Source organism: Typopeltis vanoorti, chromosome 24 (genome assembly GCF_054136105.1).
Source record: "Typopeltis vanoorti isolate ZY-2024b chromosome 24, IOZ_Tvanoo_1.0, whole genome shotgun sequence".
NCBI classification, from domain to species: domain Eukaryota; kingdom Metazoa; phylum Arthropoda; class Arachnida; order Uropygi; family Thelyphonidae; genus Typopeltis; species Typopeltis vanoorti.
The window spans coordinates 29,844,818-29,857,219 of NC_143572.1; the positions used below are offsets into that span (position 1 = coordinate 29,844,818).

General features: G+C 34.4%; 1 protein-coding gene across 1 annotated transcript in view; it reads right to left on the reverse strand.

Moving 5' to 3' along the window:
- Positions 1-9,698: 9,698 nt before the first annotated feature.
- Positions 9,699-12,402, reverse strand: part of LOC150093062 (very long chain fatty acid elongase 7-like) — a 30,738-nt gene continuing 28,034 nt past the window's right edge. Inside the window, exon 6 of the mRNA XM_090414137.1 lies at positions 9,699-9,731. Within this exon, the coding sequence (XP_090270263.1) occupies positions 9,699-9,731 (33 nt within the window). The remainder of the gene's footprint in view (positions 9,732-12,402) is intronic.

Consider the following 12,402-nt stretch of genomic DNA (forward strand, 5'->3'; position numbering starts at 1 on the left):
CAGATTGCCTTTTTTCAGTGGTGTGATATTGTTTCTGAAGGCATGGTTGAATAAGTCTGCCAGTTCCTCTTGGTTTGTATCCTGACCGAAACATTTTACAATAAAATCTTGTGCCGAAGTTTTCTTTTTTTCGAGTTACTAATTCGCTGAGTGTAGCCCATGTTTGCTTAATGTTGTCGTTATATTCCATGAATTTTTGGTAGTAGTGATGTGTTTTTGTCGTACAAATGTCTGCTGTTAGTTGATTTCTTGTGTTTTTGTATAATGTTTCTAAATGCGTGTTACTGGGTGACTTATTTAGTTGTTTCCATTGTTTTCGTTTACAGTAATAATATTTAGTATATCGCCATTTCTCCATGGATTATCGTCTGTTTGTCGCTTCGTTTATATAGGCGTTATTGCTTTTTTGTATATTTCTGTGAACTTCAGTTGGAAATTCTCATATAATATTCCAGGATCATTTATTTTAAGTAGGCAATTCTAGTCTGTATTTTGTACAAGGTTGTTGAAAATACTCTTTAATCTGATCAAGTTTTGTTGACTTTCGTGGTGGTTAGAGTGAGCGTAGGTAATGTAATAAAACGAAGTTGAGACAAAGTAGTGATCGGCAATTTTGACGTTAATTACTGACGATGTATATGTATGGATGGGAGCCCGTGTATTGATATGATCAATGCATGATTGTGTTAGTGAGTTATTGGGTATTTCTTCTCTTGTTGGGGAGTTAATGGTAGGGTTTATGTTGTACTGACTTAGTATATCAAAGTATGTGTTAGTGGTTGAAGAAGCGTGGTCAAGAGTATTTATATTAATATCTCCTATTAGGATGAGTTAATGTGTTGTACAAGGCTCGATGCCTCTTAGCCATGCTTGTATCTCATGCAGAAAGCTGAGTGAATTATTATTTGGGTTTGTATATTATGTTTATTGTGCATTTGATACTATTTTTGACGCTATTTGCAATTTTCAAAATTAGTGTTTCCGCATGTTCGAAATGAGTTTGTTTTTGAATCACATTGTAGTTTTCTTTGTTAAATGCCACGCTACAACCTCCTGTTTTGTTTGGTCTTCATAAGTTGTAGGTTTGGTAATTATTAATGTTGTATACGTAAATTTCTGTGTCGTTAATTGCAACTTCGGTCAGTATTAGCGCATCTATGTTTATCATGGTGTAGTTAAGCTGTGTTATCTATATAAGACAGTGTTTTTTTTTATGTTTGTGTGTATGATCGTGAGGTTGGTATTGGTGGAAATGTTGTCTGACCATTTTTTCAAAGAGTCAAAGACCTTGAAGTTTATATTGTCAGACTGGATATCTTCGCCTATATTTGAGATCTCCATTATATAGCTTTTAAGTGATTTCTAGTTTTATTCTTAAGGATGTAAAGTGTTAGTGTTTTCCTATTGGTAGGCTGTACAGCTCGGATTCTTTTGCAATTAATAAATCAAGTATTTTTATTCTTTCTCATAAATATCTGTGAATCCTTAGTCCACAGGAACGTGTAGTGTTTCTCTGTTTTTGTCTTCCTTGCTCGGTATAAAAGATTTTTAAAGCATGGAATCCATTGTTCAGATATACAGATTGGTGTTGGGAGTTTCTTTTCAGTTAGGATCGATGTTGTCGGCCTTGTTTTCTTGCTTCTGCAAGAATAGAGTCTCTCAGACTTTCGCTGGTAAAACGAGCGATGATTAGTAGCGGACTCTCTTTGTTTTTTTATGGGCCTCCGTTAATAGAGGCGATGTCTGTGGTTGCGACTTGAATGCGAAATTTGCTGCCGATCAGTTGCATTATGCTGCTTAAATCTTCTGTCTTTTCTTTTGGCATTCCCTCAATTTAAAGTTCTTTTTCTTTCTTTTTGAAGCATTTTCTCCATTTGACACTTGAGTGTGTTTACCTCTTTCCGCAATTCTTCGTTTTTCCACTTTATTGTTTCTTTTTTTTCTATCTCTACCGTTAATTTCGTCTTTATTTCTCTCACTGTTCCTAACATTTCTTCAACCATCATGTTATTGTATTGTATGTACTTTTCATACTTCTCGAATTTTTTGTTAATTTGTTCCATGCGTGTATTTAGCAAATCTTTAACAATAAGTTTGAAAGAGTCTAAGTTGTCTGTAATTTTAGGATCGGGAAGGGACTTACTTTGATGTGCATCATAACTTTTCTTTGGTCTATTGTTTGTTCTTCTTTTTCTCACGGCATTGTAGACAGTGCCATTCGGTCCGTTTCGCGGCTTCTTTTGTTTTTCATGTGCTTTCTGAGATCCCAGAACATTAGAAGTGTTGTGTTTGGCCACATCCAGAACAATACGGCCCATCCCCTTAGTTGCTTAATGGCTTATTGCACTTGTTACAGCACATTGTGCTTGACCTTCGCTGTCTCGGTGACCTTTGGACTTTCTTCCCTTTAGCGAATGTAGTGCGACTTTTAAAATGGCGAGGTCCTTTGATCTTTGTTGGTAGATGACAGCAGTTCACTCTATGGTTTTTCAGCACATAAAATGTGGATGTTGCATAGCCGATTTGGGTGATTTAAACGTCTCTGTCTTCAGCTTGACTAGTGGAATTAAATAGCAGCACTTTCAAATTAAAAACATGAGTTAAAATCATTTCAAACCTATGCAAACGAGAGCAGCGATAAACAGTGCCCTCTGATATGATCCTATGGTGATGATAATAATAATAATAATATATATATATATATTTTTTTTTTTAGATAGTAATTAGATAATAGTTGATAGGTGGCGATGGTTTCATGGTAATGTTTCTATACTGGTCGCAAGCCAGGTGTTGATTTTACTGTTTCTTGGTACGTGCTTGGAAGACTTCAACTGCTATTGCAGTTTTACAGTTTAATTTTTTTTTTTTTTTTTTTTTGCAAATTGGATTGGATTTAGACATGGTGTGTGTTTGTTTCCTTGTGTTCTTGTAGTGATGGTTTGTGTGTGTGTGTGTGTGTGTGTGTGTGTGTGTGTGTGTGTGTGTGTGTGTGTGTGTGTGTGTGTGTGTGTGCGTGCGTGCGCGTGTGTGTGTGTTTTTAATGTATTAAAGATTTTTAATTTTTTTAATGTGCGTGGTCTTATTTTAAATTTTGCACAAGAGAAATTGCTCACTATAGTTTTCCATGAAAATACTGATGAAGCTAGAAGTTATGTACCGCAATAAATAATTCACTGTCAATTCCATTTGTTTATTGTTCGTTTATACATAAATTTTACATTAATATTAAAGAAAGAACAAGAGAACTTTTATTACCCATATACGATGCAACTACTATATTTCTTCAGATATGCACATACATAACGCAGATTTATGACTTCTGTGAAGTCCTATTGGGAGGCCTTTCCGAATGATAAAAGCTGTGCCCATACCGTGATTGATTTCGCCATATCAGTGTTCATCTATAACGATAATATCTGCATGGCTTTCACATTCTCTGAATAGAGGTGGTACATTGTCTATACGTCAGAGCCCGTTACAGAACATCGCATATGTGTTCAATTAATTTGATATTCAGGAAATGTACAGGCCTTTAGAGATGGTTATAAACCTCGTATATTTCTGACACCAATTCTTTATAACGTGGACTTGACAGCATTGCACATTATCGTCCGAAAAACTCCAAAACGAGAACCAAAAAAACAAGAACCTGTTCCTATGTGGCTGACAATAACATGTTACCAGCAACATAGTAACAACAACAGCAACCACACTGCAACATGATAATGGCAGGGTGATGTACACAGTCTTCTACAAGCTGCTAATATGCCAAACTGATCATACATTCTACAGTATGCAACTGGAGTCTTCATTCATTCGTTCGAGCAAGATATACTGCATCTTATATTATGCTAAAAGTTCCAGTGGAAATCATGCACAAGGAAAATCTATCAATACATGTTAATCGTGGGTTATCTATGCGAGTAGTAAAGTATAAACTACGAATAGTCAGATAATTACACGTTCCTCTGCTCATCTAGTATCCAACCAGTCTGCCGCTGACACTCATGGGATCAGCTTCTTCTGATGAGAAGAGACGTCTTTTGTTCTTTATAAGCTCTGAAATCATGTACGTGTCATAAAGCACAACAGTGTATTACTCGTTACATTAAATAATGTAATAACTGATTTATGAATCATTTTAGTTAAATGTTCTCCAATTAAATCTTACACGTGTGATAAAGTGCAATGCATCGCCATCAGTGATATTTTCCTGGTCCTCATTGTACTCGAAAGTCGAAATCAATATAGGAAATACTTCTTATTGCACTTCTTTGCTCACAACGAGCATTGATATTCCGTCCTATTCTGGGATGAAGACACCAAACGCTTGAACACCAAAAACCGTACCCATTTTTCGAACACCACGTTATCATTCTATTTTCATGATTGCAATCGTAATACTTTGATTTTCTCATTTACCATATTCACTGTGCTAGGTATGGTCATAAATTTATGCTGGAGGAGACTGGTTGTGGTCCACTCTGTATGAGAGTCAGGCATAATTCTATGTTACATTCGAATTAAAACAGAGATTTTTTAGATCAATATTGACAAAATCCAAACTAAAAGCCATTCTCCAGTGTTGTTATATATGAAAAATTACCATCTAAAATGTAATGCAGCAAACTAATTTCCTATGTGAAATGCTTTTGCTTATGCTTCTTCTGACGTATTAGAACAACAACAGAACCACTCTTCGAAAAACAGCAAAGTGCAGTATTGAATTCTATATCACTGGTTGTGAATATCATTATGTTATTTGTATTACCCAATGAAAAACCAATAACCTCCTTAATGGAGGCCTGAGAAGGCCTGAAAAAGTTCGATAGAGGTAGGAATTAAAGATTATCCAACTCTTAGCCCATTCACATTTATTCTTTTCAAATAAATTCGAAATTAAATGTTTTAGGAAGGATAAAGAATAAATTTATCTTTAATAGCAGTTTTAAATTTCTTTATTTCTGATGTTTTTATAAATTAAATCTCCTTCAAAGGTAGATAGCAATGTGATTAATCTAGATAGTTTTAGTGTGAACTAGCTTATTATAAACCACATTCTCTAGTGAAATACCGTCAAATTTATTTTGATGAAACAAAGGGAAACTAAAACATACTGTTGCTACTTATGAATATCATACCCGTTTCCATAGTGTTTACGATATGCTTTTAAATTTCTTTTCTAAAAATCAGATATTGCATTTGGTATATTTACTTAATAATACCCTGCCAGCCTATTAGGCTCAGGATCGTTATTATTTAGTTCTTAGTCAATCAGAAGGAAACTGTCTGAAAATTCAACAACTGTCCAATGTATATAGGGTTTATTGTATATTGCTAAAGGGTTTCTATAGGATTGATTATTTTTGAGATCAGGACTGGTGGTGGGAGAACTAGGGGAATACCTATGGAAGCTGGGCAAGAGTGTGGTTAGCAAGGGTGTTAGAGCTGGTTTCTTTACTTTTAGAGTGGTAAATGAGTGGGATAAGCTGCCTGAGTCTGTTGTGGGTGCTATGACGGTGAGTGAGTTCAAGGCAACGTACGATAGATACTGTGAAAATGTCGTATAGTTGTGTGGACATGATGTTTATGGCCTCCTTCGATGAGTCTAAGGACTCCCTGGAGTCGCCAATAATAATAATAATAATAATAATAATAATAATAATAATAATAATAATAATAATAATAATAATAATAATAATATGGGGCAGAAACTGTTAATATGAACAAAGGTGTAAAGATGAATCAGCAAAGTAAAACATGAGAATACACAGGGTGATCAAAATTAAAGTATCCCTGTTTAAAGCGTCATCCAGTGATTCCAGTGGTGCGAAACTTTACAGGGAAACATTCCACTTCATGGGGAAGCGATATCTGAAGGAAACAAAAAGTAGTTCCAAAATTCACCATCAGGCGTATTGTAAACACCAAATGAATGGAATTTCGTGCAACTTGGCAAGTGCCAGGAGGGTTTATAAAGATGGACACGGAATTTTAACCTTCGTTCTGGTTATTAATACTGTCCGCGGTGATGAAACCTTGCCGCAACGTGCTTCGCTCGTGAAGTTATACTTCCTAAACTATTGCAATGCTCTTGCTAAACTCCGAGAATTTCGTCGCCTGAACAATGTCCACGAGGTCCACCATCTTCATGTGCTCTGCAACGACTGCATAGTTGTTTTGAAGAAACGGGATAGTTGGGAGTTCGACCTGGAAGAGGTCGAATGCATTCGACGCAGAATGTATTCCTGCAAAGCATGGCAGCATTTGGATCACTGAGTGGCGCTCCACAAGATCTTAAAAGAGGGATACTTTAATTTTGATTCCTCTGCAGTTCAAAATATATCTTGATCAAGCAGGCATCACAGCTGACAACAGGCAATAACAGATTCATGAATAACCCTGTATGACTTCTGAAGAACTCAGGCTTGGGTATGCCAATTACATCAGAGTAGGTCCGAAAGTTTAGTTTTTTTCTTTTTGTATGATAATCCGGATATGATGTGCTGTTCATTTTGTGATAATCTAAACCCTAAATGGAAAGAAGTGAAGAAACAACGACAAATTTGATAACATTGGATTTGAAGTTGTTATAGAAAGGCTACGATAAAGAAAAGTATTGCAACAGGTAGCAAAGCTGCAAACATCAGAAATGAATTTTCCGGCATCGAGATCTATTTAAATTGTTTAGAGAGAAAGGAAATGTGAATCTGTGTGCACTTCAACAATCAAAATGGAAAAATTGATCTTTGTTTAACTAACGTGAATGCTACGCAATGTAAAACAATGCCATACTTTCCTTTACATAAACCAGACGTCCTCTATTGCATAAACAAGACTTTCCTGAATTAGTTACATATCTCTTAGCAACTATCATTTGGAGGATAGTGCAGCAACCATTTTGAGATTACGATCATTATGAATTCGGAATGTTTCCTTAATGGGTCAATGATAGAACCGAAGTTAAGTTAACATTATTAATAACGCCTTTTAAGCATTTTACCCCAAATGAGGGCGTCAAAATTTTCGATTTTCTAAAGTACTTCCAACCTCTTCGCCCCACCCAGATCTTTGCCTTTTTCAGAGTTAGTTTTATTTGCATGTTTGTTTGGCACCATGTTTTATTCATCTTAAACTCGTGTTCTGTTCAATTAATCATACCATACGAGATTAGCTCAGCACATGCATTCCTGTACGCAAACAAAGTCAAGCTCCATTGTAGTATAATATCTACATTTTTAACACAGTTTTGCCATTGTTGTCATCTGCTCACTCTTCTGTTCTGTTTAAGTTACCATACCAAACCATACGATACTAGCTCTGCTCAAGCATTCCTGAAAGCTAACAATGGCAAGCTCCATTGTAATATAATATCTTCATCTTCATTTTTCATTCAGTTTTTCCATTGTTGTCATCTTCTCACTCTGCTCAATTATAGCTATGGTACTCTGTAGTCACTTCTTCCTCCACTACCCCTAGATTAGATTCATTAGTTAAAATAGGTTTGACTACCAACCCTTTTATACATATAGAAGATTAATATTTTTGTATAATATCTGTCTTTTTCCATGTGAATTTATTCACCTCACTCTCCAATACTATCTTTGATTCTTCCGTTGTCTAATTTCGGCATTAGTTTTTTTATCTTCACTAAAGGTGTGCTTAAGTAGCTGAAATATTTTATTTGCCATATAAGTTCTCTGTTAAGAATTAATTTGGTGGTTACTATGTTTCTGCCTATTTCGCTGTCTTTGTATTTTTAATAACTGATTTTATTGCCAAGTTTGTTAGAGCACTCATTTAGTTTAGTTAATGAATCCTAATCCCAGGTTCTGGTAGTGTAAGAGATTAGTAGTGTAAAAAGTATCTGTGTAAAGTAATTCGCTGACGTTGGATATTTTATATCTGGATGTTTTAACAAAGAAAACTGACTGAAAGGAGAGACCTACAAAAAAGTGCAAACATGAAATAGGCGAACTTCGTGATAATTCTTGAGTACAAACCCCTTATGACACTAATAACATTTTCAAATTTTGTTAGACATAATGCATGTGCAGGCCATAGGTCTAAATTATATTATCTTTACATCTTTTTATATATTGTCTGCATTTACCGATCATTGAACTTAGACATCAACTGCTTTTAATATCCGTAAAAAAACGCAGCCGATTATCGACTCAGAAATCTCTGAACTGAATATAAACTTTAATTTGATGATCTTTTCCCCCACATTTATATTCAAACTTTATTTTGTAATTCGTGAATCCCATTTCTATACCGATTAGATACAATTTTTGGTTCCTACTGACAGAGTGGCCTTTAATGGGCCCCTTCGAGACTTTAAAGTGTTTGTACCCCCGCCCCTCATAAACTCGCATTAGCTCCCAAGGATCTGCGTTGTGGGACTCCTCATTAAGGTACTTGGCTCAATACCTCTGTCGCACAAAGAAATCTAAATAATACTATTAAAAAGATCTATGTGCTGGTTATAAAGAAATACAAATAAAGGCAATCTTTATTTAGTTTAAATACACATAGGCCTGTTGAAATTACGTTTCCATCCATCGCGATAGGCCCCCGAATGAAGATCGTCAGAAGCTTGATTTTAGTCGCCGACTAGAAATTTTCCTAAGCCTTTCTTCAACGAGTGGTGAAGAAAGGCTTAGATATATGCCGATTATTATCACTGATAGTTTAGGTCAGCTATCCCCGATTGGCTAAGGGTGGACGTTGACAGCCTTAAGTCTCTAGGTTATATGGTCTAAAACGACTTAGCATACCAGTAAACCACTCCAGACATCCATTTTGGCAATACCAATATTTCCTGGCAACAACACGATTCCGAAGGGTGTCTAACAAATAGAAAAATGTACTTTTCCAGAAATATCACCATCGTTACTTCTGTTTCTTTGCTTTGTTAATAGTACGAATGTAAATATTTTATCGTCACTGTTTTATAGAAACTGAGTAAAATTGACAGACCTCCGCAGATGGATATGGACACTGGTGTGCTGTAGTCTATTACTTTCGATAATATATATGAGCTGAGAAAAGACAGAACGATTAATTTATTGTTCTTAGTTAAACATCAGTCATTTTAAATGACATGCCGGCCATTGCTCCTATTTGAAATTCATAAGGTAATGATTATAATAGTTTATTTTAATCATTATCTTATATATGAATTACATAATATTATATTAATTTTTGTTGTGAATCCTTTTTATTAAAGACAGTAAACCCTAATAACTTGGAGGTGTATGTCTGAGTCTCGGAGGACTAAATTGAGTTATCATGGAACTGTTTTGGAGACTGAACATGGAAGTTTCCTAACCACTTCAGACTTCCATTAAGGTGAGAGATGGTCTCACAGGGAACACAATATTTTGTAGTACAATGAGGTGATCGCAGACGAAAATATTATTGTCGTACTAATCTGCTAATTGCTTCTCTTTTAACGAGAGATAAATTTACGTAACGTACTTAAGCAAGGTTCTAAATAAAGTACTTAAAATGAAGGATGATTAAAAAGTATTCTTTTTTTTTTGCTGAACCAATAACTTGCCTAGTCAAAGCCTGTGCTAAGAACGTATTGCTTCTATAGACCTTGCAAAATGAATCGCATCCAAGATAGTGTCTTAGATGTCTTCATTACTCTTTTTGTACACATCAAGCACTGATGAATGATGTATGAAACATTAAGAAGAAGCCACATAAAAATTCACTTGTTGCTAAAATATTTCAACACATAAGAATTTTTAAGCTGAATAACCTGAATGTTTTAACGAGATCCTGGAAGCAAATTTGTCTTCTATTTTTCTTAAGAAACGTCAGTTCGAAATACTCTGTGGCGCAACATGACGATGGATAAATTCCGGATTCCCTGGGATATACATTCTTTCACTGATTTTCTGGTGGTCTGTAATACATGAATCAGTAACAGATTTCACAACTGAAGACACCTTTCCATTTTTGATATATGTTTGAATGTAAAAATTCACAAACAGAAGAAGGAAGGTCCCACTTCCAGTTGCATACAGTAGGCAGAATATCGTAGGGAAGCCACAGTTTTGAAATAAGGGAATCTGAACATAGTACACGACCAGAGCAAAGAGTTGTGCCTGAAAAATATGGAAAATTATCGTTCAAACGTATGCATTATTGTAGTAAATTAAATAAAAAAAAATAATAACTATAAAAACAACAATTGATGTTTTCGTTAATCTTTAAGACCATGCAATGGATGACTTACCTAAGAATGAGTTGAAACATTTCTTATTAACATTAATTCATTACGCAGGGCAAATCCATGTTTCTACGACCAAAGATTAGTTATAAAATGAAGCCTCCTATTCAAACTCTTCCGTAAAGAAGAAACAGTATCAAGCATCGAGAAATAATTATCGATTAGTAAAATCTACGTCAGACCTATAATCTCGTGAGCTAACGTGGCATTGTAAGATGCTGGATATATTAAAAGAGACATAATCTGTTTTTTGACTTAGCAGGAACTATGATCGCATGCTGATGGTATTAATTCATACTTATTCAAATGAAAGTAACTCAAAAAGTGTACCCTGGAAGAAATCCACCAAAGCTGAAAACAGTCGCTGGTAAATGCAAGCATGAACTCAGTTTATTGATCGATGGAATAATGCTGGAGTAAGAACAATATATACGTCACGTTCCGAATGATCAAAATAGGCAGAAATAACGGCAAGCTTTGTCACATAAGGAATTAAAACATTCTCAATAATTAGCGATTATGTCAAAATTTTCATGAGCACATTTTAAACGCTTGCATTTATTTAATATTATTTATTATTTATTAAGGAAATTTATTATTTTGTAAGACAAATTTATCCATTTAAGTTAAATGTAACTCGTTCAGACTACTAAACTCATGTTGCAAAATAATTAATTGTTTAAAAATTTCAATCCATTTAGCTAACAGCATAATTCAAATTAAACAATTTTGGCTAAAGTAAATAATTGGGTATTTGATGCACAGTTTCATTAATGAAATCGAAATCTTTCACCCAGGGAAGGTATTTCTGAATGCCGTATTTCTCTTGAGATCATCACAAAATTAATTACGCAATGAGCATGTTTATAGTGGGCCAAAGTTTATTCATATTATATTATATTATAACACTTTATTGTTTACTTTGACAAGCTAAGAAAAATCAAAGATCATTTATGATAACTCACGTCAAAAGATTTATCTACATGGTTAATACGAGATCTATAGCAGAAAAATAATGAGACAAAAATGTATATCAAATCACGCATTCAATTCTGAATTGAAAATTGAAAACTGGTCGAAAATTAAATTGAGTTTAATTTTAAATTGAACTGAATCTTTTGTATACAGTAAATAGCCAACATCAGGAGTTTTCTGTTAGCTGGTTTATGGCTACTGTCACGGTTGTCTGGATAAAAATGGGTACCTTTCATCTTGTTCTTGAGCTTAGATATACATACGATGACGAACTATTAATTTTTTCTTTGCGTTATACTACTAATAATAAGAAAATTACATAAAGCCAATCCACTTTCCATTGAAGTCTAACTCTTGAGGGAACAATGACGATAATGATTATAAAAAAGTAACGATTACACAGTAGAATGATTTCTGTATGCAAAATAAAATCGTGTATAAAGGCATTCCAGTTGAATTGTAGTTTGAAGTCACTTCGTATTGATATATTTTATCAGTGATTTCGCAGAATAGAATAATACAGTTAAAAGAGATTTTAAAAAAATAAAAGGACAATAAAACTATTTGTTTTTATGCAGGAAGATTTTTGCCAAAAGAGTTACCGCCTTCCTGATTGGCGATTAGTAGCGTATCTGATCTTCAACTAATAATCTGTCGTTTCCAATACCACAATGGATGTTTCTGAGTGGCATACTAATTCTGTTGAGACCTTAACAGAAACTAGTTAGCTAAATGTTATTTTTAAATACCATATAAACAAATTTCACATAGTAGAATGGTTTCAAACGTAATTCTTTCTGTCTGAAGGCCAAATATTCCATCAAGCTCTCGACTTAGTTACGGAGGAAATTTTCACATTCGCTTAATCATAATACACGAATAAAGGAGATGCAGTACACTACTACGACAATGTTTTTGGATAAGACCTAACAGATTTGTATATATATATATATATATAAAATGGTATTTAAAGTTTCTTTAGCCTTCAAACAATTTATCATCAATTTATCCTCTTCAGGTCTTTGTGTGGAAATGAGAGATGGTGGAAATAGGTAATAATATTCTCACCTATTTCCTTAACAGTTCCTCACACTGTGGCATTTCCAAACCTTCAGTTTGTTAAACAAGAAAGATTTCGAATTTAGAGTAGCAAGTGTGGATCATTGGGTGCGTGGACACTT